Genomic DNA, 23,334 nt, shown 5'->3' with positions numbered 1-23,334 from the left:
CTTCAGAAATTCCAGGTAGTTTCAAACTGAGTTAGATTGTGGGACACCTAGTTCCTGTCCTCAGAAAATTAAGGAATTGTTGGGTGTGGAACAAACCACGTTTGTTGTCAGAAGTGTTCTGAGTAGAGGAATGGGTTTCTCTTAGCAACAAATTAGAAATTTCCAATAACTTAGTAGACGTTAAAACTAGACATATATATATGGTGAACATAGTTTTTTCATCTTTGAAGTGATTGTGAACATGATTCTAAGAGTTAGAGATAATAGTGGGGAGGTTCTAAGATCAGAAGGGAGGTTAATATAATATTCCTATTAATATGAAACATGGCAATAAATGTGTAAATATTAACATTTGATGTTGACTCAATGTCAAATAGAATAACAGTAATATCAGATGATAAAATAACATCAAATATTTATTATATTTATTATATTAAAAAGTACTGTTCTAAACATTTACACTCAGTAACTTTATTTAATCATTACCACAACCTTATAAGATTTGTTATTTAAAGTTAAATAATGTACTTCTAATGACTTAGTTAATTGATGGAGTTGGGAATTAGGATTTGACCCCAAACACTCTGCTCTAAAGCCTGTACCCTCCAGTTATCTGTGGAAACTCTAAGGATAAAATCACATCATTTGAATCCTGTACCTTTACATCAGTACAGCATCTTTAAAGGGCCAGAGATTAAGTATCATCATGACTATTGCCTCAAATTCTTGCACTTCCTGCCTTTCTCTTTTCTCTTCTCCTTGTTTCCTTCTTTATTCTACTATCTCTTTGTTTACATTTGTGACATTAAGCATTATAAAGTCGTGAATTTTTTTGTACGTGCCTTAAGTTCCTTGGCAGCAGCATGATCTATAAATCTTACTAATAAATCTGTAAATCTGAGAATCTGGGGGTGAGATTGTTTCAGTTATTGAATTGAGTACATCAGCATGCTATGAGATTTGCTTATAAGTACATATCCACACATTTCTATTAAGATTGCTGATGTGCTGTGAAATGGAAAATTTTTCATTGTAGTTATTTAAGAAATATTGCTTTGTTTTAACATTCAACATAGAAATACATTTTATTTTATTTTATTTATTTATTTTTTTAAAAAGATTTTATTTATTTATTTGACAGAGAGAGATCACAAGTAGGCAGAGAGGCAGGCAGAGAGAGAGAGAGAGGAGGAAGCAGGCTCCCTGCTGAGCAGAGAGCCCGATGCGGGGCTGGATCCCAGGATCCTGAGATCATGACCCGAGCCGAAGGCAGCGGCTTAACCCACTGAGCCACCCAGATGCCCCTAGAAATACATTTTAAAAGTGAAAAATGCATGGAATAAGTTAGAAGGGTGGTCTGTGTTCTTACATGGAGAAGGGAGCACTGTGCTAAATGGCATGCGGAAGGTACAGAAGAAATGGATAGCCAGTCTTGCGCAATGCAGGCTCCAATTGTAGAGATAAGAATGCCTGCCAAATTAGAAGAGCATCATTTGAATGAAGAGAGAAAAATTAAGGCAGCTACTAAAGGAAGAGCTCAGAGTTGCTGAAAACTTACTGGAAAAATTGAGTCTTTGACAAGCTGGCCTTGAACATGACACTACTATTTGGGTGAAGAGCTTATAGATGGGAGTTAGACAAAGTCATGTAAAAAATAGGTTAGCTTGGTTGAAACATAGAAGGAGAATTAAAGGTCGCTTAATGAGAGTTAGAGGATTGTGGTGCAAAGTATCGGTTTTGGGAAAGAAGCCAAGGTTTTGTTGTTATGTTTGTATATTGGTTTTGTTTGTTTGTTTTTATAAATAGGACACCACACTGTAGCCGTATGGCAGTCATCATCAACTGTTAGAAAAGATGTCCATGTGGTGGGGTTAAATTTACTCTCATTCTTCCCATTTAAACTGATTAGTGGGAAAAAAAATAAACTGATTAGTGGGAAGAAGTTATATGAAAACACATTTGTCTTTTGGTACATTACAGTTAAAAAATAAAGATGGCTTCACCGTCCATAAAAAGAATGGGTGCTTTGGAAATTAGTCACTGAAATTACTTAAATATTAGGTCTCTTTTTGTCAGGGATGTTAGAAGATGAATTTCTGTTGATAGTTGAAGAGTCATTCTAACATCACTTCTAACTTGAGCGTCTGAGAGTTTGTATGAAATGATTAGAAGTGAAACTGGTATTAAGGCTTTTAGCTAGAAGGCTATGCCATACTCAAGATAATGTGGATTTTGCATGTAGATTGTCCACCATTTTGAGGTGATAGGTAAGCCACTTAACTGAGATGATATACACTTTGAGCCATGGACTAGATAATCTCCATTGTGCTTTTTTGCTTAATTTAGTTAAATTAAGAGTAAGTTAGGTGATGGGCATCAAGGTTCATTTATGTCATACTAACCAGTAATTGTGTTTTATTGTACAAAAAGACATTTTCTTGAGAACTTGATAGTTTACTAATGAAAGGATTTATTTGGGCAGAGTAGGAATTTAAAATTTTAAAGTTATCTTTGTTCAAAAGATGAAGTCATGGGAAAGAAGAAAATGGGATCAGCCTGAAAAGTGTTCTCATTAGGAAGATGTGACAATAGAGATCTTTTTTTTTTTCTTTTTCCTTATGGAAAACAAGTATTCAGCCTTTTTAAAAGAGCATTTATTATGTATGCAACCATGAGTGTTATGCTCCAAGGTCATTTACTTACCTGGATGATCTTGTGAAAACTTTAGATAAATATGCTGCCTGTCTAAAGAAGTGAGGTTCCAGAAAGGCACTATGAACGGGCAGCTGAATCATAGAATACTTGCTGCTGCTTCTGTATTTATCTATGTGCTTCTTTCTGTGGAGATTTTTGATTGACTGTCTTTTCAAATAGTTAGTTCTCTGTGTAAGAGCTGTACATACTTTGTTTGAGCCCTCATGTGTGAGTGTTTAGGAAACCCAGTGATCTGGGGAGATGTTTGAGAGTAAGGTTAGTGTTGGAGATTCTACCCTCACTTGACTTTGGACTCTTCATTTGTTGGCTGCAGTGTTTTATGTCTCATGTTAATGTTTTAAAATGAAGATTGTCTTTAAGGCATTTCATGAGAATGTGCCTCATCTCTTTATTTCCATGTCTTAAGGCCTGCACTATTTTAAAATAAAAAAGGAAAATGAAAAGCCAAAGAAATTTAAAAATTCTTAGTGCTCTATAAGTGGTTTAACCTGAAAAATGTAAAGTTTACAGGGAATGTATTTCTTTTTTTTCTCTGTCCTGTAGCATTTTCTAGGATCATATGTATAACTATGTGTAGTGATTACACAAGGAGTCTGTCATCGACTCTGTGGCTCTGCCATTAGCACTAAGTGAAACTCTGCCTAGTCACCCTTGACCTTCCTTACCCCAGGTGATAAGCTGTTGTTTCTAATTTTGAAATCTTTTCTGATTTTAGGCTTTGACAAAGTTCTTGAAATGTGTTAATTGGGATCTACCTCAGGAGGCCAAACAGGCATTAGAACTTCTAGGGAAATGGAAGCCAATGGATGTAGAGGACTCCTTGGAGCTGTTATCCTCCCATTACACCAATCCAACAGTGAGGCGTTACGCTGTTGCCCGGTTGCGACAAGCAGATGATGAGGTACATTATTATTCATTAGTCCTCTTTGACTGGATGCTTTTTTTTTTTTTTTAAAAGTAGGCTCTATGCCCAGGTTGGAGTCCAGTGCAGGGCTTGAATCCATGACCCCGAGATCAAGAGCTGAATCAAGATCAATTCACATGCTCAACCGACTGAGCCACTCAGGTGGCCCAGACTGGGTACATTTTAAACTAGACCCTCATTTTAGACTCTTATAGCATATCCCTGCCACCTCTGTGTGTGTGTGTGTGTGTGTGTAAGGAAGGAGTGGGGGGGGTGTGGGGAGGGAGGGAGAGAGATTTTTAGAAGGGAAAGGATATACTAGGTGTGTTTTCAGTAGTAAAATTAAAATATTCCTCCAAGGACTCTTCTGTGAAATGAAAATTTACTTCCTGATCTGTTACATGATAGGACAATCTCTCCCAGGACATTTACCTGGCAGCAGAGCTTGTATTGCTCTGTCTGGAAAAAAGAATTCTAATGAAAAATGGTTTAATGCAGCACCAGCTAGGGAATAATTCAGATCCCCTCTATCAGTCAGTATACAACAAGCCACATTTAATTGCAGCCTTGAAAAGCCCTTGGGGCCTTTAAAGCATAGAGATGCATGGTCATCTTATTCTCCTTCAAACTTCTCCTTTAAACTTTCAGCTGCTGACAATTACATGTATATGTAGATTTCCTGAAGGTGGTTTTGAATCCTCTGGAAAGCAAAGACTGCAAACTTTATGCTGGCTATTTATATACATATAAAGCCACCAGGGAAGGAGGAACACTCTATGTTGACACAAAGCATTGCTAGATTTTGAATTTTAGTAATTGCTAATAAGATAGAGTAATCCAGCAGTTTTATTTATACTTATCACTTTTTATATGGTGGATGTCTTTTCCAAACATAACCTAATAGTTTATGCTAGCTGCAGGACTTATGGATATGAGATAACTCTTTTCAAGCCTCAAGATATATGTGTGTGTGTGTGTGTGTATCTCATAAGTTATATTATATGTATATCTCATATGTTAATATATATATATTTTTATATGATATATATAATATAAAATATGTGAATGTTGACCCCATACAACAAGTAACATCAAAGATCTTTTTTTTTTTTAAAGATTTTTATTTATTTATTTGACAGACAGAGATCACAGGTAGGCAGAGAGGCAGGCAGAGAGAGAGAGGAGAAAGCAGGCTCCCCAAAGAACAGAGAGCAAAGAGCAGAGATCCCAGGACCCTGGGACCATGACCTGAGCTAAAGGCAGAGGCTTTAGCCCACTGAGCCACCCAGGTGCCCCCATCAAAGATTTTTTTTAAAAAAATCATTTTGAATTCATAGTGGCAAACACAGCATTTATTAAGGTCAGTAAGGTTGATGTATGTCTGTGTTTAATTATTGTAAAATGTAAACAATAAATAGTGCAGTGAATGTTCACATATAATTTACCCGTCTTCAGCATTTGCCAGCTCATAGCTGGTCTTGTTTCAACTGTAACACCACTTATTTCCTCTTCTCCATTCCCTACCCTCCACTGGATTATTTGGAGGCAAATCTCAGATATTGTATAATTTTATTGGAATAGGATGTTTTTCAATTTCCTGTTAAAGAGCAATCCTAAGCATTGTGATTCAGCATATTATCTTTCTTCCTCATTGTCTTTACCGTATCACAAGTAAAAATTGAAATGTGGAAATACTGAAATATTTATTTTTAAGTTCATTTGAAATTTAACTAAAATCATTAATTCTCTATGTTTGACACGAGTCATAGAGTTTAGCTAAAAGCCTTTGGGCTATAGTCAAGACAGCCTCTCATTGTGGTTTCAGAATTTAAATGGAAAAATTTAAGTCCTCATTTTTTATTGTCTGTCTTAAGTTCCCTCACAGGATTATAAACTAAGTATTTGATTGTCTGTAGTATAGCCATATTCATGTAGGTACTGAACTATTTCTAGACCATTTTATAATTTTTGTTATGAGATAGAGGATAATGGTAGAAGCATTGTGTACATTTTAAATTGCAGAATTTGGTAGTTTTTTGAAGTCTTTTTTTTTTTTTTCAAAGATTTATTAATTTATTTGAGAGAGAGAGAGAGCTTGCGTGCGAGAGCATGGCGGGGGAGCGGGGGATGAGGGAGGAGGAGAAGGAGAGAAGCAGACTCCTGGCTGAATGGAGCAGGTTGAGGGACTAGGCCAGAGCCTCGCCGTCATGACCCTAAGATCATGACCTGAGTTGAAATCAAGACTCAGATGCTTAACTGACTGAGCCACTCAGGTGCCCTTTGAGGTGTTAGAGATCTAGATAGCATAAATATTATGATGGTTAAGTTATCTCCTGATTTTCTTTTCTCTGAACTTAGTTCAGTAATAAATTATATAAAGGTCTTTTAATTCTGTTACTACTGATGTATATTAAGATGAATTTTGTCTTTTCTCTGACTCTGTGTACCTAAATATATGTCTTCGGGAACATCTTATATTATTCTGTTTCCTATCCAAAAAAAATAATCATAATTGCTGCTTATGTCACTTGACAGCTATGAGGAAAGATTATGTGGGTCATAGTTTTGAAAACTGTACTCATACACATATGCAGAAAGATTGCATGATATTGATATTATGTAAATTTTTTTTTTTAAGATTTTATTTATTTATTTGACACAGAGAGAGAGATCATAAGTAGGTGGAGAGACAGGCAGAGAGAGAGAGAGAGAGAGAGGAGGAAGCAGGCTCCCCACTGAGCAGAGAGCCTGATACGGGACTCGATCTCAGGACCCTGGGATCATGACCTGAGCTGAAGGCAGAGGCCACTGAGCCACCCTATATAAATTTTATACTAAAGTCATTTATATTGTTAAAAACTCACCTTCTTAACTGAGCAGTATAATCTTGGACATATTCTCATTATCAACAATGTATTTGGTTCCTTGAAGTCTGGAAACATAGGCAAATAAATATCAAGGCAAATGATGTCAAGGGCAAAAAAAAAACCACTGTGTTTCTAGATTTTATGGACACCTAAAGATTTACCTTATTTTTTTAAACAGCAACATAGTATTTTATTGCAAATTTAATTTATAATTTATTTAACCAGTCAGCTTCTTTTGATTTGTATGTTATTTGTATTCTTTTGCTATACTGTATTTTAGTGAACAGATTTATGTATATATTTCTCTGTATTGTTGAAGAAATAGCTTATATTGGAGTTATTAGGCCAAGAGACACATTCCTTTTACATTTTCCTGATAATCCTCTATAAATCTTTTATTTTGGGACTTGTATCATACTTTAAAAAAAATTACAGTTTCTTCACAATAACATTAAGTATGATTGGACAAATCCTTTACCTGTTTTTTTCTTTTTATAATTTTCTTTATAATTTTTATACATTTATTCTTTTCAAGAATTTAAGAATAATTTTTTCATTTTCTTAAAACTCCACCAGAATCTTTTTTTTTTTTTTTTTAGATTTTATTTATTTATTTGACTGAGAGAGAGTAAGAGAGGGAATAAAAGCAGGGGAAGTGGGAGAAGGAGAAGCAGGGAAGTCCGATGTGGAGCTTGATCCCAGGACTCTGGGATCATGGTCCTGGGATCATGACCTGAGCTGAAGACAGACACTTAACGACTGAGCCACCCAGGTGCCCCAAAACTCCACCAGAATCTTTGGTGGAATTATATTTAACTTATATATTATGTTACAAAAAATTGACAAATTTATGATGTTAAATCTTCCTTCCTGGAGACATGATTTTTGTATTCATTTAAGTCTTGAAATTTTCAAATTTTACACATTTAAAAAATAGGTTTATTCCCTGCCAGTTATTGTTACTGTTATGAACTACCTCACCCCTTTTATCTCTTAGTTAAATGAAAAACTGTGGGCTTTTTTAAAAAAAATATTTTATTTATTTATTTGACTGAGAGAGTTCAAGGAGAGGGAAAAGCAGGCAGAGGGAGAGGGATAAGCAGGCTCCCCACTGAGCAAGGGAGCTCAATTCAGGGCTTGATCCCAGGACCCTAGGACCATGACCTGAGATAAAGGCAGACGCTTAGCAACTGCGCTACCCAGGCACTCCAAAACTGTGTGTTCATATTTATGTTTTATCTAATCACTTCACTGATTTCTGTTGTTAGTTTTTATAGATGTTGGATGTTTTAATATATTTTGTGGGTATGGCATTGTGCTATCTGGAAAACATCAGCATACAATATATGCTAAATATGGAATCTGCTGGTGAATTTCCTAATGTTGTACAGCCACACATTTGTAAAATAAATTTTACCCAATATTTGAATACTTTTCTGAATTTAATTTGCTGATACTCTATTTAGGAATTTTTTAAAAGCCATATTTCTTATTGCTGTGTGGCTCAAAAAGAGAGATACCCCATAGAATTTGAGGAGGAAGTGGCATTTAAGATAGATATTGAAGGAAGAATAAATTTTCACCATTGGACATGAATTTACATTTTAAGCGGAGAGACCTGCATGAGCAAAAGCAAAGAGAATGAAAAGTAGAAGAAAAATAGAAAGTATTTTACTTTAATAGGAATGTGGGTTGTATGTAGCTAGCTGTTCAGGAAGTAAGATCAGAACCCATGTCCTTCTAACTGTAAATGCCTATATGAAGAATTACTCTTAATTCAATAAGAAATGAGAAGTAAGTGAGCGATTTTTGACATGGAACTTTGCCTGTGCACTCTGAAGCATTAGAATTAACATGTTATCAAGAAGAATGGTGATCACTATCTAGATAATATTCTATAGCTCTTGGGAAATTTTTACTGAATTGCCTCAGTCGGAAACCTGATTTTTTTCTTTTGTTTTACTCGGATGCTTATGTCCTTCATGCTCAGAAGAATTTTATGTTTTTCAAGATGTGACTGCATAATGAGCAAACAGACTTTATACAAATGAAGTGAAGAGCAGTTTGACTATAGAATACCATGCCAACAAATCAGATAGTAATGAGTGACTTAAAAAGAGGAAGGTTTTCTTTTGAATTCCTCCTTCCTAGGGAATTTAATAATGATACAGCCTTTTTATTTCATGTGGTTAAGCCTTCTACAGTGGAGAAAACGTAATAGGTAATATATTCAGCAGCATTTTTGAAGCATGCCTTGGTAAGGAAGGCTAGCAGTGAAACTTAGTTACTTATATCTCCTGAGAAGGATACTTGTTATTAAATATATTAATCAATTTTCTGTTACTTAATTCATTTTTTTTTCTTAGAAAAAGCATGCCTATTGCTATTAGATGTCATAAGTCTCAGAGGAATTATAAGAAATCGGATGTTTATGCTTCAGTTAAAAAATGGTTTTTAGAAGCAGAACACTATAGGGGTGCTTTGATACAGAGTAATTTTGTTTTTTCTGGCCACCAACATCAGTATATTTGAATATGGATGAATAAATCTGTTAACCTTTCATATAACTTTTTTGTGACAAAATCATATTTAATGGTGAAATCTTGCACGTTATTCTTTGTCAGTGTTTAGAAGGTGATAAAAATGTTGACTATATTAATGTAAGAAAAAAGTTATTAAAAATTTATAGTATGATATTAAGTAAAGGAAAACGGGTTGTTGGAAGTGGTCTTTGTCCTCATGACATTTGTAATAAACTGGAGAAGACCAAGAGTAAATAATATAGCAAATAAATACAAATTCTGTATTTGTTACAAATAGTGAAGGAAAGTGTAGGCCCTCAAGTTTTGACAGGGGATTTTATTTGGTTTGTGGGCTTAAAGAGGAGACTGAGATTGAGGTGTGGTCACGAAGTCTCAAAAATTATCTAATTATGAGGGGTTTTGTTTTGTTTTGTTTTGTTTTGAAAGATTTTATTTATTTGACAGAGAGAGATCACAAGTAGGCAGAGAGGCAGGCAGAGAGACAGAGGGGGAAGCAGGCTTCCCACTGAGCAGAGAGCCCTATGTGGGGCTCAATCCCAGGACCCTGAGATCATGACCTGAGCCAAAGGCAGAGGCTTTAACCTACTGAGCCACCCAGGCGCCCCTAATTATGAGTTTTGAGGTACTAACTCAGTGAGTGACAACGTAAACGTAACAGTAATGATACTTAAAAGACATGTTTTGAGTTTTGTGAATTTCTTCAGTTTGTAATTATTTTTAAAATGAGATTTTTGGAATTTTCTTAACAGTCATTGGGAAGGGCCAAGAGAGTATGACATTTATAGAGAGTATGACAGGAAGCATTTCCATCCAAAATATTAAACCTGAAGAGTCTTTTTACATTAAAGGAAAACTCAGAAAAGTAAAAAATACTTTGTTAACACTTTGAGTCCTAATTATCCCATTGATTGTCAATAGCAGTATGGGAAATTTAGTCTTAGGTTTTATTTTCTTTAATCCATTATTGCTAGTTGGCAGAAAAGTAAGCTTTTTCCTTAACCAAGAGTGTTTAAAATTAAAATGTCTGTTTTATCGGATTTTTCACTTAAGAAGTAACCCAAATTCTCCAAAACCTGAGCTTTCAAGGGGGGTGGGAAGTAAGATCTCAAGATTCAAAAGAATCCTAACCAGAAAAGCATATGAAATAGAAAGTCCTTTAGAACTTGAAAATTTGGAGTTTCTTATGAAATCATAGGCATAAAATGCTGTTATCTGATCTATTGTTGAGAAAAGGATTCGTCTTTAATTTCTTAATTTTACATGAACCATCTTAATCCTTGTTTTTGTTTTTTGCTTTGCTTTTTGCATATTACTTCAGACAAAGCATTTAGGGGCACCTGGGTGGCCCAGTCTCTTAAGTGTGGACCTTTGGCTCAGGTCATGACCTCAGGGTCCTGGGATCAAGCCAACTCAGGCAGGGAGCCTATTTCTCTCTCTCCCTCTGCCTCTCCCCCTGCTTTTGCTCTCTTATTCTTTTTCTTTTTCAAATAAATAAATAAAATCTTTAAAATTAAAAAAATAATAAGGCATTTATTGGTCATTTACCCTGTGCCAGGCACTATTCTATGACTTTCTTCTATTAACTGATTTAATCCTAACAACTGACCTCTAAGGTATATATAATTATTTCCATTTTATAGATGAGGACCCAGTGAGGCACCAAGAGCTTAAATAACCTATAACTTGCCAAAGGTAACACAGCTGATAAGTGGTAGATGAAACTAAACTGTTCTCTTGATATTTAGGAATAAATGATGTCTATAATCCTATTGCATTGCCTTTCTAATATTAGCTTATTTTTTGTGTTTGTTTTCCAGGATTTGTTGATGTACCTATTACAGCTGGTCCAAGCTCTCAAATATGAAAATTTTGATGACATAAAGAATGGATTAGAACCTACCAAGAAGGATAGTCAGGGTTCAGTGTCAGAGAGTGTGTCAAATTCTGGAATAAATTCTGCAGAAATAGATAGGTATGGATATCCAGGAGGACTTATTTTCAAATCTAATAGTCTCCCCCCTTTTCAGATTTCTTCTCCTTTCCTTTTTCCCCAGATGTTCCAAACCCTCGTTGGTACTAAGTTTAAAGTTTTACCAATGAGTGTAGTGTGTGGACTTAGAGAACACAGATTACTATATTGCACAGCAGTGTTTTGCAGGCTGTGGAGTCAGAATACCTAAGTGAAAATCTTCACTCTGCCACTTACTAGCTGTGTAAACTTGTGGAAGGTGCATATTTTCTGGGTGGCCCCAGTTTCATCTTAAAAATGGGTATATAATAACAGTAATTGATCTTTGAGGGCTATTGGAAGAGTAAATGAGTTAACATACATGAAGCCTTTAGGATACTGCTCAGGGTTAGATACTATTATCGTTCAAGCAGAAATAAAGAGGATGAGGCATGTTAGTGGGCTCAAATATTTTATTGTATGTTTTATTGGCTACTTTTCACCTTTTAGTAGTTACAATGAAAAAATATGATACGTGGATTAAAAGCTATTAACAATAATAACAACAATTAAGAACTCATACCTCTGTAGCAAACACTGTGAGGTGGTACACATACATTAACTCATTTTACTAATCCTCTCAAGTAGGTGTTCATATCCCTAATTTAGAGATGAAGGACTGAACAAGAGGTTAATTGTCCAGAGTCTTCTATCCTGCAAATGGTAGAGTTGACTCCAAAGCTCATGTTATTTATGTATTGCCATTTTATTTTTCATGAAGTCTTAAAATTAGAGATAAATAGGAACCTTTAGGTGAGAAACCTGAGGCTCAATAATAAAAAAATTATGTTGTGAAGGTCATGAGATTTGTTAATGACAGATGAGGTCTAGAATTCAGGTTTCCTAAATTACTCCAACTGTTATAATTATCACATGAGCTCAATTGTATTTCTGAATTTTTCATTATTATTATGATGCTGCTGTTTTTTTATCATGTGATGAAGAACTGAAAAATGGGAAATACCATTTTTTTCTTCTCTAGGCTGCTTTATATTTTTCTGTTTTTGTTTTTTTTTTAAAGATTATTTATTTATTTATTTGACAGAGAGAGAGAGATCACAAGGAGGCAGAGAGGCAGGCAGAGAGAGAGGGGGGAAGCAGGCTCCCCGCTGAGCAGAGAGCCCGATGTGGGGTTCGATCCCAGGACCCTGAGATCATGACCTGAGCCGAAGGCAGAGGCTTTAACCCACTGAGCCACCCAGGCGCCCCTATATTTTTGTTTTTAAGAGAAGATACCCCATTACTTTGTTTCCCACCGTACATTGGAAGCCTTCATTCTCTATTTATACTTGCTTATTTACCTTCCTCCTCCCTTATGCCATCAAGAATATTTTACTAGAAGTCTTTTAAGATTTTATTAACATGTGAAATGTAACCCAGTATTTCACAAATTATGGTCTGCTGGTCACTAGTTTATGTTTTTTAAAAAGATAAAAGAGATGGGATTGTCTTGTGGCCAGATATGTTTGGGAGATGCTGGTTTAAATTAAAATGGGCTTAAAAAAAAAACTGCAGTGCTTATCAAAAACCTATAATATACCAAGCTGCACAAAAATCTTCCAAGAGGCTGTTATCTGTATATTTTGATTGTAGGCTTTTTCTAGGACATAATGTGACTCTAGTGTTGCACAGAACATGCTTATAAGTGATGCTTTAATCAGATACAACTGAGGTGAACTGTGCTAAAAAAAAAAAAAAGTGTATCTTCTCTTACACACAGAATTTTTGACATATCAATGATATCTCCTTTATCTTTTCAGCTCCCAAATTATAACCAGCCCTCTTCCTCCAGTGTCTTCTCCTCCTCCTGCAGCTAAAACAAAGGACAGTTCAGATGGCGAAAATCTAGAGGTGAGTACAAAGTTCTCAAGTTTCCTACGGGAGCTGTCTTAACAGATAAACATTTTCTCTTGGTCTTTAAAAATTGATTTTGATTAATAAACTAAATATTACAACTTTATTAAATAACTTGTTTTATGATACATGTTTATGACTTCTCCTCTCAGCAAAAAGTGCCATGATCTTCATTCAAAGCATTTTATTTGTGCTTTGGGCATATAAATGGATTAAAATGCAATATGAAAATAAACTGGGCTTAAATATTTTATTAAGGAAACTCAGAATATTTATTGTTAGAAAGTTTATGAACATTACTATAATTGTTTGTGATTACACTATAGAAAATGTATGACTTTCATACTAGGGATTATATGTTATGTAGCTGTTTTTAACTCATAGAGAAAAATTAAGTGAAACCTTTCTAAATAATTAGACTGATTTTTGAGGGTACAGGTCAAATAGGCTATTACTACTCTGAGAGATATATTTGGAAGTACATTTGCAAAAGCTGATAGAGTATGTTCTTGAATTTCTCCCTAAGACTTCTAATTTGAGAACTTTTCTCACCTCTGATGTTGAAAACAAATAATATATGCTTTGATACTAGAAGGTAAAGTGGATTAAAAAATAAATATATATGTATTGCTTTTAGTCAAATTTTAGAAGTTAATGTTGATGACTGAATGACTCTTGCTTTTTATCACTAACTGTTAACCAGAGTTTAATATCTGCCTACCTCTTGATACAGGAGAAAATACTGAAAAAAGAATTTTAAATTACAGGGTCATAGAATCCTTAAAGGAACTCTTTAAGACATTCAGCTCAAGTTTAATTGTTTAACCTTTTCAAGTCTAAGGTATGAATATACTGATTCAGTAATTCATTCTTTGGCACATATGTTTTGAGCTCTTATTATTTGCCAGAAATATTCAAGGTGCTGGAGGTAGAGAACAAAATGGTCAAAATCTTTGTCTTCCTGGAGCTTACATTCTAGTGTTTGTGCTGATAGTAGTCAATAATATTTATATATAGTAGGAGACATAATGATATCTTCTTTCTAAGGAGAAAAATAAACCAGAGGATGATGGGGGGTATTGGGTAAGGTTAGACAGTTGCATTTTTGAAAAGTGGTCAGGGAAGGCCTCCCTGGAAAAGTGACATCTTTTGTAAAGGTGATACAGGTGAGAGAATAACCATGTGAGTGGTCTGGGGAAAGGAGTATATTAGGTAGAGGGAACAGCAAATATAGAGGACTGAGGACCAGAGCGTAAGTGTGAAAAACAGCAGAGGATGCCTGGCTCTGGGGAGTGGCAGAAGGGAGCATGGTGAAAGAATGAGTCAGAGAGAAGAGGAGTCAAGCAGAGTCTTGGAGGCCATGCTATCAAATGGCTTTTACTTGGAAGCTGTTGAAATAATCTATGTGAGACTTGTTGGTGGCTTCAACTAGGGTAGTTTACATTGAAGATTGTTTGAAGCGATTGTATTCTGAGTGTTATATTTAGAATACAGTTTTACACAGTGTGACTCAGAACTTTTAGACTAAAAATAAAAAGTTTTTATTTATTTCTTTTCTCTTGTGACTGTTGAACCTATTATTACTCAATGATTAAGCCATTTTGCCTTTTCTCAGCTGAAAAGTTCTATAAAGGGTTTAAGTAATTCAAGCTATTGGAGAAAGCACTGGGATTCATTTTGAGTCCTTTTCCCCCCACTGCCCCCAGCAGAGTAATAATAATATTGTATAAGCAGTCATCACCTTTAAGAGGCCTGTAAACAATTCAGTGTCTGGAGATAATCAGGTGGCATCTGACCAAGCTGAAATTCCCCTGCTTATCACTGCAAATACCAACATTCTTGTCTCCTCTCTGACATCTGAGGATTGTCTTGCTTTCTCCTTTCCTTTCCCTGTTCTTGGAGTTTTAGGAAACCACTGTTCATGTGTGGCCAAATATTAGAAAGAAGATAGACACTCAAGTCTCATTGCTCAGATATGGTTGTTTTCCATAAATTCCTTGGATTCTTGAAAAGAAGATATATTCCCCAGTTGTTGGGTACAACATTGTACATATGTCACTAGGGCAAGCTCATTCGTTGTGTTAATGAACCCTTTCCTGATGTTTTTCTGTGCTTGATCTCTTAAGAATTAGGGTAAAATTCCCCCTGTATGATGGTGGAATTGTCAGTTTCTCCTCCTTTTTCTGTTGATGTTTGCTTTAAATATTTTGAAACTATTTTATTAGGTGCATTCAAGTAAATTGAATCTTTTATCACTGTTTATTAGTATAATATATTGACTCATATTTTTTGCATTAAAGTCTTTTGTCTGGTAGTAATAGAATTTTGTCTTGGTTAGTATACATTGAAATACTTTTTAGTCCTTTTTTAATTTTTTTGAAGATTTTGTTTATGTATTTGACAGAGATAGCTATCACAGGTAGGCAGAGAGGCAGGCAGAGAGAGAGGGAGAAGCAGGTTTCCTGCTGAGCAGAGAGCCTGATGTGGGGCTCCATCTCTGGATCCTGAGATCCTCACCTGAGCTGAAGGCAGAGGCTTAACCCACTGAGCCATCTGGGTGCCCCAACTTTTTAGTCCTTTCATTTCAGTATTTCTAGGGCCTTACATGTAGGTTATCTCTTACTATATATGTATACATACATATATATATATATATATATATATAATATCTCCTTATATATTAGGTTTATTTTTAATACAGTGTAACACTGTTGTCTTTTTTTTTTTTTTTTTTAAGATTTTATTTATTTGAGACAGCATGAGAGTGTGGGCACAGAAAGGGGAAGGGGCAGAGGGAAGAGGAGAAGCAGTCTCCCTACTGAGCAGGAAGCCTGATGTGGGGCTCATCCCAAGACCCTGGATCATGATCTGAGCCAAAGGCTGACCCTTACTAACTGAATCACCCAGGTGCCCCAGCACTGTTCTCTCTCTCTTTTTTTTTTTTTTTAAAAGATTTTATTTATTTATTTGACAGAGAGAAATCACAAGTAGATGGAGAGGCAGGCAGAGAGAGAGAGAGAGGAAAGCAGGCTCCCTGCCGAGCAGAGAGCACGATGCGGGACTCAATCCCAGGACCCTGAGATCATGACCTGAGCCGAAGGCAGCGGCTTAACCCACTGAGCCACCCAGGCGCCCCAGCACTGTTCTCTTTTCACCAAACTTCTTCCCCATTTTTATTGTGATTAGAGCTATACTTGGATTGATTTCATCATCATAAATGGTGGTACTTTCTAGTCTTATTTATTTTTCTCCTGCCTATATTTGCCTGGATCCCGTCCCTATGCTTTGTCTCTCTCCTCAGCTTGGAGGTTATATTGTCTCTATCAATTCTTTTATTGGCTATGCTAGATATTTTAACATCCATCCTTTAAATTTGGTGTAAGAAGTATTATCCTTTACCAAAACAGTATACCTCTCTACTTGTATGTCACTTTTACCCAGCAACTTAGTTCTAGCTTATTTAACTCCCTAATTAGATAATATTATTATATACCATCAGTAACTATTTAGAGGTTTTACCATTTCTTTTTATATCTCTGACCTTCAGAATGAGATCATTTTCTTTCTTCCTAAAGCATATTTTTTTTCTTCTGGTTGTTTTAAAGTTTTAAAAATTCCTCACACAAATTGAATCTAAAAATTTATATTACAAGTTTCTTGTTTCACGTATGTTTTTATTTTTATTTTTTTAAGATTTTATATATTTATTAGAGAGAAAGAGAGAGCATGAGTAGGATGAGAGGCAAAGGGAGAGGGAGAAACAGACTTCCTGCTGTGTGGGGAGCCTGACATGGGATTCAGTCCCAGGACCCTGAGATCGTGACCTGAGGTGAAGTCAGATGCTCAATCGACTGAACCACCCAGGCTCCCTTCACAGTTGTTTTTACATTTTTTTTTATTACTATTTTTAAAGATTTTATTTATTTGACAGTGAGAGAGGGACCATAAACAGGGAGAGTAGGAGAGGGAGAAGCAGACTCCCTGCTGACGTGGGGCTCGATCCCAGGACGCTGGGATCATGATCTGAGCTGAAGGCAGACGCTCAGACTTAATGACTGAGCCACCCAGGTGGCCCCAATGTTTTTACATTTAATTTTTCCCTGTCTATGCTTATAAATAGTTCTTTAATAAAAAATAGTATCAAATGCTATCTGTGTTTTCTATTTAAATATATATAATATATATAAAATTATATAAAAGTGTAATATCCTTCTCATAAAGTCAAAGATAAACTTTAGGCTTAGATTCTACCTGTTAAATTCATGGATTCATTATTATGGCTTTCTGATTGAGGCATCTCCCTACTGGGCTTTTTTAAATGTTTCACATTTAAAATCTAGTGCTAAGGTTTTAGCTCTAAAATTAGAGATAAGATTCTTGCCACTTCTGAAAGCACTGGCAAATATGCTTTGTGATAATAACCTTTTATTACTTTAGCTTACTTCTGAAATACCCCCACCACATAGAAAGTTCTAATCCATTGATCTCTACCCCTTTCTTTGTTCATCAGCCCCCTTCAGTATTTGCTTTCCTCTGAATATAGCTTTAATCCCGTGGCTCAGCTTTATTATCGTTCTTTTATAAGCACTTTCAGTTCCCCTGGTGAAATCTCAGCCCTTGATAAGCCTAATGAATTACCTAATTGCTCTATGCCTGACTATTGCTGAAGGAAGCACATAGCCTAGCATGTTGGCATCACTGTAAATTCATGATCGTAGACATCAGGGGGATACTCAACACTGTGTGCCGTCTTACATTTCTCTGGGTGGGTTGCTCATCCTGCTCTGTAGTGACTCTCTCGTACTTTTTCTGTTCTGTCCTTCATGCTCTGCTTCATACTAATGGAAACAAATAGAAATCACTAGGTAAGAATGGTCTGTTTCCCATCACCAGATGGGAACCTAATCCTTTTTCATTCTTTCTATCCGTTTTCTTATACAGAAGAAATATAACTGTCCTCAAAGATATGCTCTCTTCTCCTGGTAGAAATACTCAAATAAAATTCAGAAACATACAAAACAAAACAAAAATTCTCCCTTGACACCACATCCTTTGAAATAGCACCTTATTTTCTTACTTCCCTTTAAATAAGATCAATCTTCTAAAAGGAGTTGTTTGTACATACTGATTCGTTCCCCCCCCCCCCCAGTCTTCAGGCCACATCATTCGGGCCTTTTCCTCCCATTGTTAACTGAAAACTTACTTTGCTAAAGTAGGAAATGACTTTAATGTTTGCAATTATGTATACTCAGTTCCTCTTTGCAGTATTCAGCAAAGTAAATGGCTCCCTTCTTGAAGGACTCTTCTCATGGTTAAAAAGTTACCGTAAGGCCTGTGTTTTCCTCCCCAGTTCTCTGGCTGTGCCTTCTCAGTTTCCTTTGTCAGCACTTTCTTTGTGGCCTGACATCTTAATGTTCCTCAAGGTCCTCTTCTATTCTCAATTTATACTCTTGCCCAAGGCTGCACTGATAAACTCAAATTTATATGTCTTGCGATTTCTCTCATCTGAGTTCTAAATTCATATATCCAAAACCCTACTTGATCTCCATTGTATAACTGACAGGCATTTCGAAGTTAATATTTCAAAATACAACTCTCTCCCCACACTCCAGCCTGTTCCTCAGTTGGAATTTTCCATCCATGACATAGCAAATCAGCCCATTTGCTAAATCCATAAATTTAGGAGTTGCTCTCAATTCCTTTCTTTCCTTCCTCCCTCCTTTAACATCAGCAAGTCTTACTAATTATACTTCCCAAATGTTTTAAAAATCTGTCTATTTCTCTCCTTCTCTGTTCCCCGGGTTCACTTTTGTAGACTCCTGTAATAGCCCTCTAACTGATCTCAGGCCTCTACTTCTCAGAGCTGCTGGAGTCGTTTTCATAAAATGGAAATCAGATCATCTCACTCTCCTGCTTAAGATCTTTTGTTCAGTATCCATTGCTTTGCAAACAAAATCCATACTCAATAGTGTGACCTTAAAGGTCTTGTACAATTGGGCTTTGCCTACCTTTTTAGCCTCCTTTACTTTCATGTTCACCGTATTTTAGCTACAGTGGGCCTTTTTAAAATTTCTTGAACAGTCAAGTTTAGGGCCTCTGTCCATAGTGTCATTTTGGTCTTGCCTAATATCACATTCCCATCGCTGCCTTTTGTGACCTCCCGATCTAAATTATTTCCATGAATTTCTTTGATGTCTCTCTTCCCCCTTAAATGTTAAACTTCAGTAGGGCAAGTATCTCTTTGAACCATGGTGTCGTTAGCCTCTCATATAGTGCCTAATTTAGAATAAATATTGGATGTAAGTATGGAGGGATAGATGGATGTGTAAAAATCTGATCTGTGACAAGAGATATATAGATGAAAACTGATAGACAAATGTAGACTCTTTTCTTTTCCCCTTGTTAATAGCAGATGGTAATAAATATACATTTCTTTTAATTCTTTCAGCAAGATCTCTGCACCTTCTTGATATCAAGGGCCTGCAAAAACTCAACACTGGCTAATTATTTATACTGGTATGTGAAATGACTTTTTTTTTTAATTTTGTGTACTGGTTAGGACTATTTTTTCCCATACTATAAACATAAAGGTAATTTAAAATAAGGTATGAGAAGTCATCAAAACCCTGAATATAGTATTTACATCTATCTGGCTGTATTTCTTTACCACTGTGTTCATGGAAATGCTTGTTAGCACTGTGGTTTCTCTTCCCTTCACTGACTTTGCAGGATCCAAGATAAAACTGGGTAAGGTAATAGGTTTTACAGTTTGATATCTATTTGCCTCTTATGCTGTTTAAGTAGTGTAAGTATGATTCCTCACAATCCTTCAGCAGTGTGTGTTTTTACATTGTTTACCACAGTATTGGAATCATGCAAAAACAGGAAACTGGAATTTGAAGGTCCTTCTCTCATGGATGAGGAAACTGAGGCAGAGGCATGATGTAGGTGAACTTGGAATCTCAATTAGAATTAGATCGTTTGGGGCGCCTGGGTGGCTCAGTGGGTTAAAGCCTCTGCCTTCGGCTCAGGTCATGATCTCAGGATCCTGGGATCGAGCCCTGCATCGGGCTCTCTGCTCAGCAGGGAACAGCAGGGAGCCTGCTTCCCTTCCCCTCTCTCTGGCTGCCTCTCTGCCTACCTGTGATCTCTGTCTGTCAAATAAATAAATAAAATCTTAAGAAAAAAAAAATTAAAAAAAAAAAAAGAATTAGATCGTTTATTTAGCACTTTGCTATTTTCAGAGTACTTTCAGTGACCTTTTTTCCCTTGTGCTCATGAAGTTAAATGGGGCATGTAGAAGTGCCTCTGTTTTACATGAGATTTCCTGAGTGAGGCGAAGGGAAAAGCAACTAAGACCATAGAAAGGCTGACTGACTTCCTGAGACACAAGTAGTACGAAGCCTGGCTCAGCTCCCTTTATCTGTCACAGAATATTTAAGGGTAAAGGACAAGTTAGCTTAAGCCACAATGAGCAATATTTTTGGTCCAATAAGAGAAAGTACTAGGATTAAACACTAGACAAGAGAGCCTCCTCTAGTTTTATAGAGCAAGGGAAGAGCTGAGCCAGCTGGTCAATCGCTACCTGAAGCCTCTGTACATTTGGAAACATTTTTAAACTTACAACATACTTGATAGTGTTTAACTGTGGAAATTGTTTCTGATCTAAAATACTGCCTGATTTATTGGATTTACTTAACAATAGAAATGAATAGATAGATACCCATTCTGAAAGCTCATTTGAGGCATTTTGCTTTTCATGAAGAAATTAATCAAAGAACTATCTTGTTTTAGACTGAGTTTTAGAAAACTGTCCTACAGGTCAAATCAAGTATTAATTTCATTCTCCCACTCTCCAAACAACATTTTTCTGGATACTGCCCATGTAGCCAAGAAATATGTAACTAAATCAGAGGGTTCTTTTAACAAACACAGCTGTCTATTATATACATACACAATAAATAATTGTTTCATTTCATCTTTATGGTTCCCTCTATAGTGAAGAAAACTATCAACAGTCTTAACTAAATCTGTTATTTTGGAATCTGTAATTTTTTTTTCTTTCTATTGGTCCTGGTAATGGCAAGAAAAATATCTCTTTATTTTAGCAGTTTAATATAATATTCATAAAACTACATTACCCTCACAGTAAATGTCAGTCTGTCCTTGAAAAAGACCCACAGAGTGTTTTGATTAGTTGTTAATCATTCTTTTTACTTTGAAAAGTTTACTTGGCAATTCTCATAGCACCACAAAGCTACTATTTCCTTTTAATGTAATTTCTTACTTTCTAATGTTCTCCATATTTCAGTCTGAATTCGTAAGTGTATGTCTATTCACTGGTGTTATGGAATATTTACTCATGAACATTTAAGTAAATATTTAAAAGGAAATTAAAAAAATATAGCACTAAGCATGTTGCCGAGTTTTGGGGTGAGCTTCTTAGTATTTTAAAATTAAGATTTTATATTTTTAAAAATCATTTTCTGAGAATTCCTTTATAGGTATTTTTATTTTCTTGCAATATTCATGAAAAGTTTTCTCTGGCTCAGAATTTATAGTCTAGAGTAGTCACCACTGTAGGAGATCTGTGTGCATATACTGATTATGTGGTGTTTTAAAATTATGTATTTTCCAGATTTGACTGTAGAAGAGATTTCATTGTAAAATCTGAGATTAGTTGTGATAGAACCTTTGATCTCTTATTTCAAGTAGGTAAGAGTTTTAAAACCATTCTGAAAGCAGCTAAACAGTAGGAAACCTATTAGATGAGCAATTTCCAGCAAGGCAACAGTTTCCATTCAGAAAGAGTGCTTTGTTTTCTCCATAGACAGTAAACAAAGTGCAGCTCCAACTCCCAGTCTTATAAGCATTCCATCAAACTTAGATTTGATTTGTGTTTTCCCGCTATAACTCTGATTCATTGAAGCAATAGCATGTGCTATGTCTGCTCCTTCTCTGAGGAGTAATTGCTTTTCCTGTATTTACAGTCTGCATATTACATATTCAGAAATACTCATGGGGAGAAAAAAAGCTATTGGCGTGGGCTTCTGATATTGGTAGACACTGCTTTTGTGAGTGTCCGGTGAAAATATGGAAAATAATTTCAGTAGTTGGCTTAAAATGATCATTCGCTTCCTTTGAACATGGACAGAGTAGTATAAAAATATTAATTAAGTGTAACAATTTAAAGGGCTCTCATTCTAAGAGTGTTCTTATTATAACAAATGCATTAAAATAAACATTTTAATTGATTGTGCTGTTTCTTTCTGAACCTTTGAATTTCCCTTTTCATTTGTTCCCTTTCCATTGATTTAAATGGGATTCCTGCTATAGCTGAATCCTTAGGGACCTATAGTTGTGCAGACAATCCTTTTAAAATGAAGAGTGTCAACCTTTTAAGCCAAGGAGGGGAGTTATAGTCTCCAATCTGTAAAGTGTTGGGCATCAGAATCTATAAATCGTTCCAGTTTTTTATTTTTATAGCTGTTCCAGTATGTTGAAATTGAAAGTAAACTTTGGATGCTTTGACATGTTTTTCTATAACTTTTAAGACCTTTGAAGGTAATAAAGGTTATTTACCCCACAAAATGGAATTGCCAGGAAGCAGGTAGCCCACTGCAGTCATCTTACAATGGGTACCTGGACAGTTCTGTCTCATTTCTACTTGAAGATGATAGGTTTCAAGGGAATATCTTAGAGTGCTTTGTAGAATCTACTTACTGCTGTGAACTGAGAATTCAGAAATGATTCAAATCTAGGTCTTTTAGTCTTGTTCTAAATTTGTCCTTCATATTTGGAGATGACATTGTCATTTGTATTTTTAGATGGACTTTTCTTTATGCAGCAGAACTTTGGCTTGGAAGATTTTTTGACCTTTACCATGAGCATCAGTATAGAGCCTCAGTCATAGGAAATAGCTGTGACCATTGTGTTAACTTCATGGTCATTCAGGGAGACCTGAACAAAAGCAGTGGAGCCTGTATGTTCTGGTCATCTCTATTACCCATTTAAAACTGAATTTCTGTGTAAACACAGAAAAGGACAATATACTAAGGTAATGGAGATAGTCAAGGACTTTAAAGGATGGAAAGGTCTGAATAGGATTTGAATAGGACTGTATATTGACAGTTTCATTGTTTAGAATCACTGTCTATTTAACATTCCTAGGTGGTATCCTGAAATGACCAAATATTCTGGAATACCACAACTAGGAAATAAGAGTTTCTCTTAACTGTTCTTAGCTTATTCATCTAGAATAGAGCTGTCTGATGAAACTTTCTGCAGTGATGGAAATTATCCATAATGCTGCACATATGGCTACTAAGTGCCTGAAATATAGAGTGTATGATTGAAAAACTGAATTTTTATTTAATTTTAATTAATTAAATTATTATTACTATTATTTTTAGATTTTTATTTATTTATTTGACAGACAGAGAT

General features: G+C 35.6%; 1 protein-coding gene across 1 annotated transcript in view; it reads left to right on the top strand.

Moving 5' to 3' along the window:
• Positions 1 to 23,334, top strand: part of PIK3C3 (phosphatidylinositol 3-kinase catalytic subunit type 3) — a 143,412-nt gene that overhangs the window by 53,011 nt on the left and 67,067 nt on the right. The window contains exons 10-13 of the mRNA XM_044243073.1: positions 3,431 to 3,616; positions 10,847 to 11,001; positions 12,798 to 12,888; positions 19,340 to 19,407. Of these exons, the coding sequence (XP_044099008.1) occupies positions 3,431 to 3,616; positions 10,847 to 11,001; positions 12,798 to 12,888; positions 19,340 to 19,407 (500 nt within the window). The remainder of the gene's footprint in view (positions 1 to 3,430; positions 3,617 to 10,846; positions 11,002 to 12,797; positions 12,889 to 19,339; positions 19,408 to 23,334) is intronic.

Source organism: Neovison vison, chromosome 3, assembly GCF_020171115.1.
Source record: "Neovison vison isolate M4711 chromosome 3, ASM_NN_V1, whole genome shotgun sequence".
Lineage (NCBI taxonomy): Eukaryota > Metazoa > Chordata > Mammalia > Carnivora > Mustelidae > Neogale > Neogale vison.
This window is presented reverse-complemented; position numbering and strand designations above follow the sequence as displayed.